General features: G+C 48.8%; 8 protein-coding genes across 8 annotated transcripts; 2 read left to right on the top strand and 6 right to left on the bottom strand.

Annotated features, from left to right (window-relative positions):
• Positions 1-343: 343 nt before the first annotated feature.
• Positions 344-5,821, bottom strand: pld3 (phospholipase D; the record flags this gene model as incomplete). The annotated part of the gene is made up of 2 exons (XM_057184384.1): positions 344-413; positions 474-5,821. The coding sequence occupies 2 exons, from the start codon at positions 5,819-5,821 to the stop codon at positions 344-346; spliced, it is 5,418 nt and encodes a 1,805-aa protein (XP_057045834.1).
• A 658-nt stretch (positions 5,822-6,479) lies between these two features.
• On the top strand, positions 6,480-7,622 carry N7518_003456 (uncharacterized protein; the record flags this gene model as incomplete). The annotated part of the gene is made up of 2 exons (XM_057184383.1): positions 6,480-6,849; positions 6,901-7,622. The coding sequence occupies 2 exons, from the start codon at positions 6,480-6,482 to the stop codon at positions 7,620-7,622; spliced, it is 1,092 nt and encodes a 363-aa protein (XP_057045833.1).
• Positions 7,623-8,136: 514 nt separating this feature from the next.
• Positions 8,137-8,915, bottom strand: N7518_003455 (60S ribosomal protein uL15; the record flags this gene model as incomplete). Its single annotated transcript, XM_057184382.1, has 3 exons — positions 8,137-8,355; positions 8,552-8,750; positions 8,884-8,915. 3 exons carry the CDS (start codon positions 8,913-8,915, stop codon positions 8,137-8,139), a joined length of 450 nt encoding a protein of 149 aa, XP_057045832.1.
• A 287-nt stretch (positions 8,916-9,202) lies between these two features.
• On the bottom strand, positions 9,203-12,084 carry chl1 (DNA helicase; the record flags this gene model as incomplete). Its single annotated transcript, XM_057184381.1, has 7 exons — positions 9,203-9,922; positions 9,976-10,146; positions 10,199-10,864; positions 10,915-11,553; positions 11,607-11,773; positions 11,826-11,918; positions 11,976-12,084. 7 exons carry the CDS (start codon positions 12,082-12,084, stop codon positions 9,203-9,205), a joined length of 2,565 nt encoding a protein of 854 aa, XP_057045831.1.
• Positions 12,085-12,676: 592 nt separating this feature from the next.
• N7518_003453 (fungal specific transcription factor domain-containing protein) lies at positions 12,677-13,793 on the bottom strand (the record flags this gene model as incomplete). The annotated part of the gene is made up of 3 exons (XM_057184380.1): positions 12,677-12,887; positions 12,961-13,103; positions 13,158-13,793. Coding segments are annotated over 3 exons (990 nt in total), but the record flags the coding sequence as incomplete, so codon positions are not given.
• Positions 13,794-13,888: 95 nt separating this feature from the next.
• On the bottom strand, positions 13,889-14,257 carry N7518_003452 (transcriptional regulator family TF; the record flags this gene model as incomplete). The annotated part of the gene is made up of 2 exons (XM_057184379.1): positions 13,889-13,930; positions 13,985-14,257. Coding segments are annotated over 2 exons (315 nt in total), but the record flags the coding sequence as incomplete, so codon positions are not given.
• A 660-nt stretch (positions 14,258-14,917) lies between these two features.
• Positions 14,918-16,059, bottom strand: N7518_003451 (uncharacterized protein; the record flags this gene model as incomplete). Its single annotated transcript, XM_057184378.1, has 4 exons — positions 14,918-15,064; positions 15,127-15,209; positions 15,258-15,718; positions 15,770-16,059. 4 exons carry the CDS (start codon positions 16,057-16,059, stop codon positions 14,918-14,920), a joined length of 981 nt encoding a protein of 326 aa, XP_057045828.1.
• A 361-nt stretch (positions 16,060-16,420) lies between these two features.
• On the top strand, positions 16,421-18,182 carry N7518_003450 (uncharacterized protein; the record flags this gene model as incomplete). Its single annotated transcript, XM_057184377.1, has 6 exons — positions 16,421-16,592; positions 16,653-16,966; positions 17,031-17,444; positions 17,504-17,510; positions 17,557-17,927; positions 17,985-18,182. 6 exons carry the CDS (start codon positions 16,421-16,423, stop codon positions 18,180-18,182), a joined length of 1,476 nt encoding a protein of 491 aa, XP_057045827.1.
• Positions 18,183-18,226: the final 44 nt, after the last annotated feature.

Here is an 18,226-nt window from a genome sequence, read left to right as displayed (position 1 = left end):
TCATCAATCACCGTTGAAATAGTACATCTATTACACACCACACAGGACCTTGGAGGGAGAATATACTATCCCCGTATTCGAAAGATGATTACTTATTGCGCTACCTAGGTAGGGGTAACATAGAGAACACCGTGATGCATGAAAACTCCGAAGGATGACTAGGCAAAGACCCAAGAAGGTCTAAGAAGATGAAAATGCATCAATCGCTATAGCGGCGCTCGCGAATTCCAACACAGACACCAAGTAGACAAGCACGAGCAAGACGCCGTCAAGTGCAATTAGAGATTAGTTGCTATATATCCGTTAATATTCTGTTCAGAAAGCAACAAGGAGAGACAACTTACTAGATCTCCAGAGGAGAAATCTGATCCAAAGCATAGAGCCAGTTTCCACCTTGCTCCTCTTTCTCGAGCCTGTAATAGAACTGGTCAGTGGATATCCTGAGATCCAATGGAAGCGTTGTTGAGACATACCAGTCATAAGGCCACATGATGAGATGGCCTTGAGTATGGTTAAGGAGGTCCTCTGCACGGCCCTTGTCCAAATACTCATCTGTGCCATGGGGGTCACGCTTTGAGCCAATCGTTGTAGCTCTGCGTCTACGTCTCCGAGAATGGCTCGAGTTCAGATTCAGGTTCACGGCTTCAGAGTAATCGACATGAGGCGAGGTTGTTCGTGCCTTCTCGATATCATCACCGACGACGAAACTATTGTCGTCGCTGGTCCCGTTCCCGTTCGGAACACTGGCCAACAGGTTCGGATCCGAAACTGTCTTGAGTGCGGCCTTCTCATCGATAGATGATAACGTCTCCTGCTTCGCTAGCTGCTCAGACTGTGGACGACCAGCGTCATTCCCAGTTACGACCTTCTCGTTAATTGTCTGGGGGCTCTTCGGGTCTGCCTGCGATCCTTCGGCCTTTGGAGTGATGAAAGACATCTGAGAAGCGATCGACATCGGAGAGCTAACCGTAGGACCGGCTGGAGAAGAGCCATTTTGTTTTTGTTGAGGTTGTTGAGGTTGGGCTGGCTTGTTGCCCTGTTGGCTCTGCATCTCTGCAAAGCGCTCGCCATAGGTGGCATACTCCTTGTATTCCTTCCAGTTCTTCACCTCGCTATCGGGCATGCAGCGGAAAACAGATCGGTAAATTTTAGTGTTCTTCTCGGCCACAGCTTGCCATGTGTCCAGGTAGAAGCCATCGATGATCGGGTCCCTCATGCAGTCGTTGTCGATGAAGATACGCTTGGGATCCGGAACAGACGGATGGTGGTGCTTGGAGTGTTCATTTTCTTCTTTAGCCGTGTTCGAACCGGTACCGCTAGTCTCGGACTCGAGGCTCGACGATCCATTAAGTCCATGGCCTTGTGACGGTGTAGTCGCATTGATCTCGGGGATTGGATTGGTCTCACTCGATGACCCAGGTCTGCGGTCCTTCGGGGTGGAGGGTGTTGAAGGTGGCTTTTGCTGCGATGATCTCGGTCGCTCAACAGTACCCTTCCCCTCAGGAGCGATGGCTGAAAGCAGGGCTTCTCTTCCATTGGCCTCCATCTCCGAATCACGACCGACTGATAATCCAGCCTGAGCAGCAGCTGTCAGATGATCGGCGCCATCCCCTTCCACGTCTTTCCTGTGATCAGGATTTTCAGTGACGCGAGGGTCGGCAGTGAGCTTGCGGTTCGATTTGAGGTTAGGGTTACAACCCTGCTCCCAATCCACATCGTGGTTGAAGCTATACATTTCCTCGGAGCGAGAAAGAAACTCATCCTGGACACGATGCCGACGTTCGACCATATCCCTCTCATCTTGTCGTTCGACGGCCGAGGACGCCGAATTTCTTCGTTCTTGGTTGTCAACTGGGTGCTCACTCCCCTCGGCGACCTGGATCTTCCGTAGTTCTTCTTCAGTAGCAAAGTCATGTTCCATGAGTTCGTCGACGTCAATTCCGAGATGTTCTCTCATCAGACGCATACGCAAAGTATGTGGGAATCGGCCAACAAGGTATGGCTTGCCATTCATGCTCGACATCATCATATCGGTGTCTCGCACTACAGAGGCAACCTCTGAATCACGCGAACCTAACATGGATCGTTCGTTGATGTTTGCCGATCCAATGATAGCAGCACGGTCGTCAACGACCATGCATTTAGCGTGAATATAGAGTTGCTCGGTCACCAGTGCTTTTTGCGGTCCAATCTTGCCCCAAGTTCGCAGACTATAGAATTGGATATAGTCCTCTGGCTCAATTCCAAGAGCACGGAGACGGCCGAAGATGGATGTCTCTCCACGGCAGATACTGCGGTATTGACACTGCATGATAAGGCGAACACTGGTTCCACCTTCACTGTCCACGGTGTTCTGGAATCCTGGCATCAGTGGGATGACAATGACGGCACGCCAGGCTTCCTCATTTTTGGCAGCTCGGACAATACGCTCAACTAGGGCATCTCCAATGAGGTTCTCGATTTTTCGGCCCTCAATCTCGCAGGTGCTGATGAAGAACTGATTCTCGATGTAGACGAAATGCTCGGATTCTTCAATCAACTTGACATAGGCGTTCATGATGCTGTGCTCAACGACATCGGGAGTTCCTGTCGACCACATACTGCTAGAACGGAGAATTTGTACCTCGCAAGTTCCATCAAGACCCAAGGCTTCCAAATCTGCTGGGTTGAAATCGGGTGGCGGCAAGAGGAAGGGCGTCGGCCGCGTGGGCTTTCGCTGGCGAAGAATGTAATTCCAGCGTTGCACGAAATGACGAGTAAGATCCCGAGCAGGCTGGCCCACGACATGCATAGAAATGTCATGCCACGGCATCCGGGGTACAACATTGCGATCATACATCTCCTCATACGGCTTATCTAGGTCATAGAAATCTTGGATTCTAGGATTGGAGTAGTCCTTGCCCGGCCAGAGTTGGCATTGATCTGCATCTTTGGGACCGTCAGTGGTTTCAAAGCCGGTAGGCTTGTCATCGGTCAACAGATGTTGAGGAGTATCCCATCGCCCAAAGCACAGATCAATACCTCCAACAAATGCGATGGTGTGGTCAATAAGACAAAGCTTCTCGTGATGAGCCCAGAAGAAAGTGTTTTGTCGGAACTGATTTGGTGATCGCTGAACGAAGATGTTGGGGTGGAGATCAAGGAGAGAGAACTTGGAATACTCCGAGTCAATGGGGATAGCGGAGTTGATGTTACGATACATGATCACGAAGACTTTGACGCCCTCCCGAGCTTTCTGTTGCAGGAGACGGTCCAATCGCCATTTCTGGCTGATGGCAGCAGGTCGACGCATATAAAGCTCTGGACTCAGCCACCAGTCATGGATATAAATGACATCCTTTGCCTGGTTGATCGCTCGTGAGACCACCCACATGTGATCTCTTGCATCGACCAGCCACTGTGCAAAGCAGTTTTGTCGCACAGGTGCGAAACTGTCAAAGCGGTTGGGCTGCATCCACGGAGTATTGGCACTCATGAAGCGGATCGAGTCTTCAAACTGTTGGAGTTGACGCTCATTCCGGGCCAGCAGTTTGAGCTTGCGTTCGGAGTTCTCAAGCCGGAGAGTGTGGTGCTGAGGGTGTCTCGCAGACTGCTTTGCAGACTTGGCAATATCCTTTGGATTTTGCTTGCGAAGACTAAGCTTCGGTGTCTGAACCTTGAACCAGGCATCCACCAAGAAGACATCATAAATATTCATCTCCTCGGGGGAGTCCACGCAGACTACATAGCTGTGCCTGACCAAAAACCACTTGGGCGAATGGCGCTTCTTGACTAGAGCCGGGGTGAGCGCCTTTCGGAAATCGAGACCCTTGGAGGACTGGATTATTAGGAATCCTTCTTTGCCGTGGTAACTGCCTTCTGCGGCCAGACGGACACCGAGAGCGGACAGTTCCAAAAATTTGCACAGGCGATTACTATCAGCCCTAAAGATTAGGAACCTAATCATCTTTTGCAGATAGAGCTCAAGCTTCTTTCGCTGCTTCTCAGGGTATGTTTCTTTCCTGACTCCCGAGACACCTTCGTTAGTGGACGAAGGTCCCGCGGCTGTGTCTCCTTCTTGATTGGTGAGGCTGGACTTTCTGCGAGGAAGCGGACCAGAGACTCGACGCTGGTGTGCTTGTTGATTCTGCTTTTTCTTCATCGGAGGCCTCTCCGTTCCACTCATTCCCTCGGCGCCAGTCTCATAACCACCCTCTTCATCTTCATCCTCAAATTCACTTTCAAGGCCTCGCACACCTCGCATGTAGGGGAAGGCACTTCTAGGGAATCGGGGGAGACTCGGGCTGTTCTCACTCGTGCGTAGTTGAATGTACTTCTGAGTTCCCAAATGAAGCTTATACTTGAGATGTAGATTGGCAAAGTCTCTTAGCGTGCGGAAGATGATCCATTTCATGCGAGTCATGCCACTTCCATACTCCATTTCGATTCGGAAGACCAGATGACGATCACCGGAGTGGGAATCAATCCGGCTGTCCGTAACACGAACCTTCAATTGCTCCAAAAGAATCGGGATTCTTCTACTGCCGTGCTCATCTCGTTGGAACGCGCTGGCCAGTATAAGCGCAGCAGGCACGGCCGAAGCGAGTTCAGCAAGTAACTCTGCGGATTTTTTATTGTCCACTGTATTCTCTGGCTTTCGTCGCTGCCCAATGAGTTTCAGACCTGCTTTGATTTGCTTCCATCGTTGAGCACTGGCACTGGTGCCTCGCTCGGCTCGATGGCGTCTCCAGCTCGCCGTTAGGCTTTCATCGTTTCCAGATGGTCCAGCAAGCCCGGTAAATCGCCTCAAATTGCTCGGGCGTTGTTCATCCGGATTGGTATCTGGGTGGTCATTATAGCTGCCAACCCGAGTATTTGCCCATGGGCGACTCCTCATCCGTCGGCTGAGCCTTTGACGACCTTCATCTTCCGAAACACCTTCGCGTTGTTGAGGCGTGAAGTCCGTAGTGCTTGCTCTTCGAGGGAACAGATTAGTACGATAATTCTCGAAAGGAGCGAAGGAGGATGAGAAGTGGAATGATGGTCTGCGCGCTGTTTTAGGTGTTGTAGGGGCGGTGTTGGGGCCAGCCTCTTCCTCCCGTTGCTTTCGCCGGCGTTGCAGTTTTCTCTTTTCACGAGGATCGGGTTGCTCGCCACCACTCTCTTCCGCGTCGGCATCGATCTCGCTACCCTCTTCTTCCAGGGCCTCTGGGAAGCGGAATTCTCCCCTTTCCGACCCCGGGGTAGCTATATCGCTTGGACCTGGGCGGAAGTCCGTACTCGCGCCGCTGGCAGATCGTGAGTGTGGTGCAAGGTTGGGTGCATTAGCGAGTGACTTGAGTTTGCCGAACAACGACTGTTTTCCTTTGGGACCCTGCTCATCATCGTCGCCGTGTTGGGAGGCTGGTCGAGAGACGGGTCGAGATGGCGGCCGGGAATGGGACGCGTCAGGAGCCTCGGTGTCTGTATCTCTGAAATGTACACTTGGGGGACGGGATGGAGGAGACATTCTGGGTTTAGACGACTGGCGTTGATAGCGCCATTGTTGGTCCTCAGCTGACTGGTTTGGCGGTTGAGTGCCCAGGGATGTTCTTCCTCTCGGTGAGCCCTGGTTCAAGGATGATGGATGTGTATTTTCCTTGTCGCCTATTATTCCATCTGTTTCATGGCCGTCCGTCGTGGGTTGGACCTGCTTGATCGATGCTGGTTTTTTGGTTTCGGTGGGAGAAGGCAGTGGGCTTGCCAGTTTTGATTTGTTTGAAGCCAAAGGGGGCTCTTGCTTCTTTGTGTTGATCCTCAGTGAGCCAGTTTCCACGTCCTTGTGAACTGACGAGGCCGACATGATTGGAGCTAATGCAAGGCGATTATCAGTTGCAGTTCACAGGGATTCTACCACGTTCACGTACATACACTGTCGAAACTGACTAGGTAGTCATCATATTAAAAGAACAAGAAATAAACAAGAAAGTCCAGGATAAAAAACGTGTGTTGACATTTAAAGGAGCATCGATAATTGGTTTACAGTGGAGTGCCCAGCTGTCTCTCCGACTGGAGAAGAGTGGGCGGTCTGGAAAAGGGGCACGTCGAGGCGTGTTATGATCAACGGACATGGGCTCTACAACAGTATATATGGAGTATTTGGTATATAATAGGACATATGAAGTATATACAATGGGAATATTGAATTAGACTGACTGAATTCAAAGGGTTTTGTCCTTTAATAGCAAACAAAAGTGGCCGTATATGTGGCTTTAGTTGAGGACCTTGGAGTAACACTGTGGAATCAAATATACAAAAAGGAGAGGATCAACTTGCAATAAAGGAGAATAGGTATAGGCAATAGACAACGTAACTAGAGAACATCTAGAACATAACAAATCCTCGTAGTCTCGGAAACATGCGATCTAAACCAACGGCCTCGGCTTTTCGTAGTATACCCGAGTTATCTCCCCGCTATTCAGCCCACCTCTCTTCAACATATTTCATATCTCTGTTCAACAATGACTGATCCATTGAAATCCGTGAATGATGCAGGCAGCGTGGCAGCCGCCATCTCTGAAAGGGTCTATACAATTGCTGGTATCTCGGTAACGGTCTTCGGACTGGAAGAGCTCCGCAAAGAGGCCTCGGAGGTCGCATGTCTCTGGCTTCTTCACCCCAGATTAGCCACCCAAGAGCGCATGACTAGCATTGCCAATTCCGCCATTACCGACTGGAACACGAGAAACCAGGACACCCCTACGGCCAAGGGCCTGATTGCCGTCTCGTTCGACCAGAGAAACCATGGTACTCGGCTGGTCGACCCTCTCGGAAATGAATCTTGGAAAAAGGGGAACCCCAGACATGCCCAGGATATGTTCTCCATCTTCCGTGAGTGAAAGAATTTGTAAAATAAGAATATGGTATTCTAACTATAACTAGAGGGCACTGCAAGAGATACATCAGTGCTCATGGACTACCTTCCCTCCTACATATTCCCCAGCGGCGAGCACAAGATCACCCAGAATCTAGTTCTAGGAGTCTCGCTGGGAGGACACGCAGCATGGAGCTGTCTACTGCACGAGCCTCGAGTCACCGCCGGAGTTGTCATCATCGGCTGCCCGGACTATATCAATCTGATGGCAGACCGCGCACGGCTGTCGAAGCTGCCATCATGGACTAAGAGTGATCCACCTGGCGCCGAGGTCCTTGGCTCGGAAGCCTTGCCGACTTCTTTCCTAGAGACCGTCAGCCGATATGATCCTGCCAGTATGATGCTGAAGCATGTGGATTGCGGGCCATTGACTAGTCCTTTGCGCGAAGGTCCGTTGCCTCAGCCTTCAGAAAGCGAGCAGAAGGTGCTGCGGCCGATTTTGACTCATGCCTTGGCTGGCAAGCGTATTTTGAATCTGTCTGGCGCCAAGGACAAGCTTGTTCCCTATCACCGTGGAGAACTGTTCCTCAACTGGCTCAAGCAGAGTATCTCGTCCGATGGGTGGTTCGGTGATGGCGGGGTGCACTTTGAAGATATCATTGACGAGTCGGCAGCCCATGAGGTCACTGCTAAGATGGCTGACGAGGCTGTTCGGTTTATCAGTGAGACGTTGGCCGTGGGTCCCGATCAGGGGGGTCGACGGGGTTCGGTGCGAGAGTCGAAGATCTGAGAGCACTAGGCCATGGTAAATACCTCGATGTATACAACATAGAATGAGATTAGATGTGAATAGACAAGACCTGTCACTGGCGTAGGTTCTGCAATTGTAATCGGACAGATTGGTAGACAAATCTACGAAGATAGAGCTTTAACAGCGAACCTGTTCGGTATTCGAAACCTTTCATGCCCCAAGACAGCCTCGGTCATCCTACATGAGCGTGGCGCAATAATTCAGAACCAACACTCTGCCCGGGAGTCATCATAAACATTTGAAAAAAATCCTCCTTATGGTATTTGTTTAACACACTGATGAAATCGTAAGGGCATTCGGAGGCCATATGCTATGCTGATTGCATACAAAAAAACCCTTTTTATTTTCGACCGCTTGAACCGACTTAGTTTCGGTTCGGGCAAATCTCATTTTGAGTTCCGATCGTCCTCCATGCTGGCGAACGAACACAGCTAGGGCTTCAAATTGCCCCTATTCACCCGCCTTCTCCAGAAATATCTCGACGAATCAACGCTTATGCGACGAGCTCAACAACACCACCGGCGGCCTTGATCTTCTCCTCGGCGTCACGGCTGACGTAGCGGGCACGAACGACGACGGGGATCTGGGGGAGACGGCCCTTTCCAAGAACCTTGGAGTAGCCGAGGGGCAGGAGGTCGATGACGGGGGCGACATCGGTCTTCTGGCCGCTCAGGTAGGCGTCACGCTGCTCGGCGGGAACGAGGGACCAGAGCTGTAGAAGAAAGTCGCGGTCAGCGATAATTGTCCATTTGAATCGAATTCCGCAAATTCTTCGGATAGTTGTCGATTGGCCTCCCTCCTCTTTTGCATATTGTCGCCATTTGCGCACCGGTGCTCCAACTCCAGACCAATCCACAACTTCTTCTCCTTCATCTCGAATCGACTCGCAAAATGTAGATGTAACGTACCTTATCGACGTTGATAGTGGGCTTCCAGAATTGCTGGTTGGTCTTGTGGAAGTAACGCATACCAACCTTACCGAAGTAACCAGGGTGGAACTTGTCGATGTTGGTACGGTGGTGGTGTTGACCACCGGCCATACCGCGACCACCGGGGGACTTGCGGTGCTTGCCGACACGACCGTAACCGGCAGACACATGGCCGCGGCTGCGAGAGAAAGACAGGTTAGTGATATGTTGATGTGATATTGCGACTGGGGTATGACGAATTTGGTTCTTCTGGTCGCGATCGACGAGAAAAGAATTCGATTCAGACGGCACAGGAAAGGGTGTCGACTCACTGCTTCCGGGTGTTAGAGAAACGGGTAGGCATCTTGTCGGCGGGGGTGTTTCGACAAGACCGTTGATGTTTGGCGTTGAAGGGATCGTTCCGTCTACAGGATGTTGAAATCCAGGCTTAGAGTGTGCGCTAACAAATTCGCTTGTCCCGTGATCGTGGAACCCTAGCCCTGGCTTTGTCAGAACTTATGTCACGGATGACATACACCGCCTTCTCCATTCTGCCGGTCTTTTACAATGTAGGGTTACGGCACATCTCCAATACGAGCACGGATTTGATGGGAAGATTATGATGCTGTATCATTATTTGTAATGATCCAATTACAGTGCATATTCCACTATCGCCCTTTTTTCGGCGAAGAATTTTGAAAGTCTTTGCACAGTCATTTGAGCCGCCCGCGTGGGAGGTGCTGGGACCAAGCTTCCTCTAATCCAACCAGGCAGTTTTTGCTGGATCCGCGGCGACTCATACCGGCGGTCAATCATGATAATAGCAGCGTAGTCGTTTACATGCCTGATGGCTCGACCAATACACTGGTTCACTGCTCGCATGCACGAATTCTCGTAGAATTCCCTGCCCGCTGCCTTGCCCGTTGCTTTCCTTTCCGACTCGGACCCAGAAGCCTGTTTGTAGGTCTTTTCCTCGAGGTACTGGATTTTGGCCTGCCAGACAGCGCTGCGGATATTGGGAAATGGTAGGCCGATGATAAAGACGCCGCGCCCTAGCTTGTCGGAGAAATTAATGCCTTCTGACAACTTGCCGCCCACGATAGAGAGAAGTAAAGCCCCGGATCCCGACTCAACGGCCTCAGTGTACTCCCTCAGTAAATCATCTGTAGTTGTCACTGCTTCGCGAGAGTCGTACATAACCTTCTTCTTCCGTTCCAGTAGATTGAGAGTGGTTTGGCCGTTCCCGTTGGGAATGGGCTTCTTCCAAACACTCAGAACATGACTGAGATAGTCATAACTGGGGAAGAACGCGACGACACCGTCTGGAATGACTTGACAGAGGGTTGTTATCGTACGACCAAGGTCGGTGATCTAGTTCATATGTCAATAACAAACCTTTTCAAAGTACAGGAATTTGTACATACCATCCTTTCAGAATTTCGTGCCTCATAAGTAAAATCAAATTCGTTTCCCATCAGCCCTTGAGCCAATGACTGCGCCACTAAGTTGGATTTTGGAATGACGTGGCCATAGCTGAATGTCCCCAGTCGTTCTGGGGGTAAATATGAAAACAAATGATTCACATAATCTGACATCTGTTGACAGCGTAAGAGAGTTACAATGCCAGAAGATATGAGCTGTACTCACCGGAGACATGGTACCACCAGCTAAAATGACGGCCCTAGCATCTTCGGCAATTTCCCGAAAGTGGTTTGTCGGGTCAAGAAGCATGTATTTCAACAAAACATCGTCTTGACTTTTCTGAAAGAAGAGCCGTCCCTCTTCCGAAGGGTTCATAAGAGGAAGAAGAAAGCTTTGAATATGAAATAAAACCGGCATTGTTGTTTTATCCTTGGATCTACCAGGTTGTGGCTGTTGCGAAGATTCGAGATAGCCGTCAACTTTCCGGGCGAGCTTGCTCTCTTGCAGATATCTAGAGAGCTTATAAGGGTTGATCTGGTCAACTCCCTTTCCAGCCATCAGATCTGATGCTTGCACCGAGCCTTCTAGTGGTCCTTTTTGCTGGGAGATCGACTTCATATGCTCCGCAATTGAGCTTACCAAGCGGATGACTTGCGCAACATAGTTCCGATTCTTCCCTTTTAGTCTGTTCTTGAACTTACGGGCGTATGTTGTCAGCTGCCCAATTGCACTCTGCAGTTGACTTAGGGAGACAGTCACCGAATGAATGCCAGCTATTGCATCCATGAGGTTGTGGGCTTCATCGATGATAACAATATGACCTTTGACGGAGAGATTGAGGGCTTCGCGGGCTGATCTTTGCAGCAACAAGGGATATGGAAGTGTGACGATCTAGTTTTGAGTTAGAGACGACGTTCTATCTGTTCCCGGGTGAAACTGACCTCGCTGTGTTTGATAACTGGACGAGATGCATAGTAGGGACATATTCCGAGCTTTTTCCCAACCTGGGCAATGTCTTCGATGTCCTTGACAGTCGCCAAAGCATGGTCCCTGAACTCAAGAGCCAGAGCCTCGTCATCTTTGGAGGGAATAACGGGGCATTTCTTGTCGGCTGCTACGCCGGCTTGCTGTAAATCCAAGCACTTCTCGTTAATTGCGGTGTTGTTCTCCAAGGCTCGGACTTTGGGATTGATGCACAGATTCTTTCTGGACCCTAGCGACAGGTGTTTCACGCGCTCTTCCAGTTTGGAGAGGTCATCTTTGCTCTCTGGATCGAGGTCGCTAGGTAAACTAGATGGAAAGGTGACTCGTCGCAATTCACCGGCAAACTGGCTCAGCTGAGAATGTGTTCTTGAGCAAAAAAAGATCTTAATCTCATCATCTCCGTCATCCTCTTTCTCTTTCTTTTGTGTTGAGAATTTCCCTTGAAAGCGTTCTAACAAGGCTAGAGTGCTTGCAGACAGGCCGTCGGAATTCCCAGAGTCATTCTGCCTTTTCTGATTGTCTGTGTCGCTATCATAGTCATCGAGAACAAATTGGTCGTCATCGTCCACAAGTTCCGGTGCTGATTCGTCCAGTCGCTATTTTCTAGTTGGTATAGTGACCTTGCACCAATCGGTGAATATATGCATACCTGCTTTTTACGGGGTCGGTCTGCACTGTCCTGGGCCTGTTTCAAACGTTCTTCCTCTTGCCTAATCTTGGCCAGTCGGGCTTCGAATTCTTGTCTCTTTTCGGTAATGGCACGCCTAGATTCCCGTTTGGCATGTTCTATCATCCACTCGGGCTCATCGTCATCGCCTGGAATGTCAGACAGATGCTATGCAGTCATATCTTTCACAATGGGACCCACATGTTGCATCAACACTTTCCTGGAAGGCCTTCCGCTTGTGATCCCGAAGCCAAGTCAAAGAGCCACAGATTAAGCTTAAAGATTTTCCAGTACCTGCATAACATTATGTTAGATAGATCAACGAAACCAACACTGTGAATTCTAGCTTACCAGTCGGGGATTCAAATACAGCGACCTTGCTATCTTCCAGGCAGGCATACAAGGCCTGCATAAACTGTAGTTGAATATCGTATGGCTTATAGGGATGGTGGAAATCCATTGGAGATGATAGCCAGTAAGAAGGGACCTCGGGAGAATAGCCAAAGGAAAGGGAAAAGATAAAAATAAAACGGAGAAGGTAAAATTACCGGTACGGAGGAGGTTAGGTACATCTTGGAAATATGAGAGACCAGCCTTGGAAGTATTGTACGCAGGTACCGGATTTCAGGCCTTGCCGCTTTTGTCTTACTGGGTAGTACTGGGTACAACTGGGCATGCCCCTCTCTGACCCACTAATTATTATCTGAACGCCCTGATTCGCTCATTGAGTTTAAGCCGAGCCAAGGTTCCCATATTCTAAGGTTCTAAGGTTCCATGGAATGTGACACGCTAGTCTCGTCACATGCAACGTCTGCTTTATCAAAGCTGGCAGAGCCACGTATGAGCTATGTTGATCGGATCAATTTCCCATTCGCTCATACTACCCAAGGACCTAAAGCATTTACACCTTTGATATTACTAGCCAAAGACGTACCGATAAGAAATGACTCTAAACATATATATAGTTGAGTCTTCCATCTAGAAAGAATCGACTGCATCACTCTCTGGTTATAAATTTCAATGCAATGGGATTCATAATATTACTGTAATTACTAGACACTAGTTGACTCAGAATCATGAAAACAAAACGCCCGCAATTCACTTAGGACTCGCGTTGCAAGAGCGCTGTGATCTTTGATATACTCAAAAAATGAAAAACAAGTTTGAACTCTGTCAATGTACTCCTCTGCGGCATTTGAGTCAAGACGCTTTGCCTCTGCTGCAAGGGTCAAGGCAGTGGAAAACAGGGCAGAGGTTGTTGCCCTATCATGAGGAAGAAGAAGTAGAATATTTAGTGAACAGGACCCAGAAAAGCAGAAGAAGAATTGAGACTCACCATGGACGATGGCGTGCCAAGACAACTTTGTGTTGCTTGACCATCGACACAATCGTGTTGGCCGAGTCTAAACAGATTGCTTTTGACCTTGCAAGAAGGACATCCGAAGAAGAGGCCCATCGATGTTGTAGGACTCGGTTGACCTTCATTCAATAGAACAAAAAGGAGAGAGACAATGTGGTTTGTTGCCACAGTACCCAGGGTGGATATTGTTCCCTGTCTTTGGCTAGTCCTCCGGAGATCTCGAGAAGATGAGATGGCAACTGTGAGATGATATTGGCTAGCGCTTCATCCGTTGTCAGAACAAGGTCTTCCAGAAGATTATCTTCATCCAGATTTTCGATAGCCCTCATTTGGATTTGAAAGTGATAGTTCGACTTTGCTAAAAAGATCATAGCATTGTGATAATCCACTGGACGTGGCATTTCGGTTGCCATATTCGGCTCATTGATCAATCCCGTCGTCAACTCTTCATCAGATAGGACCAGAGGCAGCCTGACATTGAAGTCTGCTTGGTGGATGCAAGGCGGTCGCGCTGGTATGGACAGCCATTCACAGATGACCAAGGTCCACCAAACTCGTCGACTGATCTCTTGCATAACAGGGTCGTCGGATATCATGGGAGGCTCCTGATCAATTCCTAGAATCTGGCCTATCTTTATTCCTGTCGCATGAAGAACCGGTTGAAGATCAAAGTCCCCAACATTTTTGGCCAATCCGAGAAGTATGGCAATGGACTGTACTGTCTTGAAATTCGGATTTCGTAGAAACTCCGCCTCGTTGAGGAAAAATAGTGCCGCGCCGTACCAATTCTGAACAAGTTCAGACGTATTTTCTAGGATGCATTAGACTAGAGAAGTATTAACTTGACTGGGAAAACGCGTGGGTAGTCAAACCTAGAGGTAGTCACGCTCTTCTAGCTTCATCCTCATCCGTAAACTTCATCCTCATCCATAAGCATCAGACTCATCTATGATCAATTAGGTTCCTCGTCAATAAAAGAAAAACAGGAAATATTGCTCACTGCTATGAAGCCAAAATATATAGCAAGCCAGAGAGGATCGCCATCAAGGAATACCCCGTTTATCCAAGCAGACTCATGCTCCAGCTCGAATGTCTGCAGATGAACAGCAAAATGGATCCATGAGGTCCAGGTAAAGCCGTGATGCAATAAAATATCACTGCAGTCTTTGCTTGGCATCCAGATGTCTGTTCGATTCCACACCTGCTGATGATAATCGCTTTTTCCATGTTGCAGATTCGTCTGGTTTTCGAGCACTTCAGCGGAAATCTCCTGTCTAGGATATGTAGAAGACGTCGATTTCCGCTGTCTCTGTTTTAGCACTAGTTATATACTGGATTGCTTGACTCACCTGGTAACTCGGCCTTTGACGTTGACAACTTCTCTTGCACACGTAGTTTCTAGGCCTCTTGCAAGACAAGTTCCACATGGGACCTGTTTGTCGCACCTCACCCGACATTTAGCACAACTAGAGCAAGCATTGGGTGCCCTTTGGCTCTTTCTTGCTGTCATTGAGGATATGTGGAAGACACAAATGCAGCCTTGGCGGTCTTTATCTATGACCCTTTGGGGGACTTGATCTGATTGGTCTAACCATCCCCACCTTGAATACCCCGAGATTATCCTTATCGAGACCTTCGCTGGAAGTCATTTAGCGAGATATTAGTTATTGTACGAGTAATAATATAGGTATGATGGGCTAAGTGTACTTTGGATTTGTTCGTTTTCAGGTGCTTCGCATTCTAGAGCGGATTTGAAAATTCTTATTACGTCGCTTTTCTCTTCTCTTATACCCACATATGAAAGAGACTAGGGATATGGAAGAAAATTCGGCTCCATGTCAAAATACTTAATCGATTGAGAGGACTCAGGAAGAATGTAACTATCTGAATCTGAAAGATATGAGCTATGGGCGAGTAAGTAATCTAAAAACATCTAGTAAGGCTTTTTCCCTGCCAGCTTTAACACCAAGTCCGTCTCAACAGGTTCCTCATAAAGACGCTTGGTCAAGTCCCCTTCGTCCTCTTCTGGGCGGTTTGCGTGGCTAGTTTCAGTGAATAGATTGTCATGGGGCCAATGTGTCTATTCAAGAAGTTAATAAACTGCCCTTTTATGCAGAAGAGACAGGAGAAAGGATAACCTACCGTTCCAATTCGCTGGTCGAAGAATTCACTCTTTTTCTGCAAGACATCAGGCGTTGCAAAGGATGCTGGTGTATAGCACGCATCTATGAACAGTCAGAGAGAGACCACTTGGATCGGAGAAGAGAACTCACAAACAACGGCACGTAGATTCTGAGATGATGGGACGCAATTGAAGTGCATAGTGCGAGAGTCCCAAAGAATAAGATCTCCGGCTTCAGCATTCACCTTAAGAATCTCGCAGCCTCTTTCCTCGAACCACTTCACCTCACTCTCGTCAAAGCCAAACCAATCGCTAGGTCCCCATGTTTCTCGGCCAATTTCACCCGAGTGAGTCTTGACAAACTCGGGCATAAGCTTTGTAGATCCCTTCACGACGAGAAGACCCCCATCTTGAGGACCATTTGGTGCGAAGTTGAGAACACCCTGGACACACTGCATACCCTGTCGCAGTGGGCTTTGATCAATATGTGGCCAAGGTTTAGTTTGTGGCAGAGTAGTACCAGATGGAAGAGTGAAGTTCATTCCATCGAAAGAGACCAGAAGCTTGTCTGTTCCCCATAGCTTTGCGAAGGCTTCGATTACTCCGTCCTCTCTGGTCAAATCGATTAGCTGTGTATCGTCGGATATGGAATTGAAGACTTACGTTCGAGCCTCCCATATAAACTTCTCATGCTGGATACGGTATCCAGGATACATTCCGCCCTTGATATGCGTGGGTAAATGTTGTTCGGTCCAAGTTGAGCGATCGTTCCTGTCAAACCCGAAAGGGAAACTTTCCAACCACTCAAACATCTTGTCGATGTAGTATTCACATCGCTCAGGTAGGATGGCGTTTTTCACCACAACGTACCCATTTTGGAACAATTCGTCTCGCCAGTCTCCATGAACTTTGGAATCGTCCACGGTGACTTGATTAGTCGTTGGATGGGGCATGGTATGGGTGGGAAACTAGGTACAGGATCGAGCGGTCGGGAATGTCAATGATTGGTAAAAGCGCCTTGAAAGCATCTTGAAAGCAGACTTCGGTATGTTGCGTCTTTATTTAAGCCCTAATTGTATCCGGAAATGTCCCTCGGAGTGGTTGGCGGAAACTGCCGCGCCTCCGCAGATAAGAAACTCGCGCGAGTTTCGCGCGAGTTGACCAACATCGATATCTACAACCGTCAATGAACTATCTGCTTGCACTCTCAGATACCATTGATCATGGCAAAATATAAGTTCAATGGGTTCCTTGGCTCTCCCAGATGCCCTCCTCTGTGTTTGTTAACCCCGGAGATCAACCTCATCCTCCAAAATGACTGCCCCCATTCATGAAATCGAAACTCATCGCTTTGACAAATGGTGGAAAGATCTTGGTATGCGCAAGCTACTAGCATGGCAGGCTACCATCCTTATATCGCAAATGACCACTGGTTATGATGAAAGTGTGGTGGGAAGTTTCCAGTCCATGAAGCCCTGGGTCAAAGGTCCGTAGATCCTTTCTACATTCCCTTCGAGATAGAAGCTAACCATGCAGCTCTCACCAGATATGGGAAATCCAGACTCATCTAGAATCGGACTCATAACAACTATTGTCTTCGTTGGGGGCTTTGTTGGTGCTCTGATTGCCTCGCCCACAGTGGACTACTTCGGACGACGAGTAGCCATGTTTGTTGGAGCAAGCCTGACGTTTTCGGGATCTGTAATTCAAACAGCTGCACAATCAGCTGCACAATCAGCTGGTATGTTTATTGGTGGTCGGTTTTTGATTGGCGTTGGAATTACTTTAACATGTGTTGCTGGCCCCTCGCTGCTCTTCGAACTGGCTCATCCGGCGACGCGTGGCACAATATCTTCTTTGGTAAGGTCCCCTTACTAATATATCCAAGCTCTTTATACATTCCGCTGACCTGAGACTTCTATAGTTCAATGTACTTTGGTACGTAGGCTCCATCATCGCGGCATGGACAACGTTTGGCACAGGATATATGACTACCAGCTGGTCATGGCGTATACCGTCGCTCATTCAAGGAGTTCCCGCACTTCTCGTCATGATGTCCGTTCTTTGCGGTCTCCCCGAAAGTCCGCGATGGCTTTGTGCAAAACACCGCCCGGAAGAAGCCCAACGACTGCTTGCAAAGTATCATAGCAACGGCAACATGCACTCGGCTCTTGTGATCCATGAGATGGAAGAGATACATACCTTGTTGGAGGCTGAGGCGGCCGCCCAAAAGAGTGGTCAAAGTAGCTGGCGCATTCTCTACCAGTCGCCGGCAAATTGGAAACGAATTGCCCTGGTGGCTACTGTTGCCCTCTTGACACTCTGGAACGGCCAGGGAGTAATCGATACTACTTCAGCCCCATCTTGACCAGCATTGGTATCACCTCTACACCTCAGCAAACCGGTATCAACGGTGGCTTGCAGATATGGAACCTGCTGTTCTCCCCTAGCAGGGGCTTTACTAGCGGACCGAATCGGCAGACGAACTCTCTGGCTGATCTCATTCATCGGCATGATTCTCGTCAACATCCCATTGACTATATGTTCGGCCATGTATGCCCAACATGGATCCAAGGGAGCCTCGTTTGCTGTCGTTGTATTTCTTTTTTTCTACGATGCGGCCTTTAATCTGGCCAATAACCCACTTCTTTATTGCTATCCGACGGAGCTTCTGCCGTTTGCAATTCGGGCCAAGGGTTTAAGTATTCAAGTGGCTATCTCACAGGCAGCACTTACCGTCAATCAATATGTTAATCCCATTGCACTGGAGAGCATTGGATATTACTACTATATTTTCTACCTGGGAATGCTTGTCCTCGGCGTGAGTGCAATTTCTACTACTGTTCCCATACCTCGGGTACTAATTCCTTTTATAAAGACTTTGATCATATTTTTCGTGTTTCCGGAAACGAAAGGAAAAACCGAAGTTGAGCTCGCCGCTCTTTTCGAGGATCCCAAATTGGATCACACAGACCCAGTGATGCTCGAGGGGTTGGAAGCAGCATCCGATCACTACCCAAAGCCCTGTGAGAAGAGTGCTGTGGTTACCAAGAATGGGATGTCGGATTCACTGTAATGGGATATGAGTTTGGAGTGATACATAAGGCTCATGAGATGTGA

This window comes from Penicillium psychrosexuale, assembly GCF_028828465.1.
Source record: "Penicillium psychrosexuale strain IBT 29551 chromosome Unknown utg000002l, whole genome shotgun sequence".
Taxonomy (NCBI): Eukaryota; Fungi; Ascomycota; class Eurotiomycetes; order Eurotiales; family Aspergillaceae; genus Penicillium; species Penicillium psychrosexuale.
The sequence above is the reverse complement of the archived record's forward strand: the minus strand, read 5'-3'. Positions and strand labels throughout refer to the sequence as shown.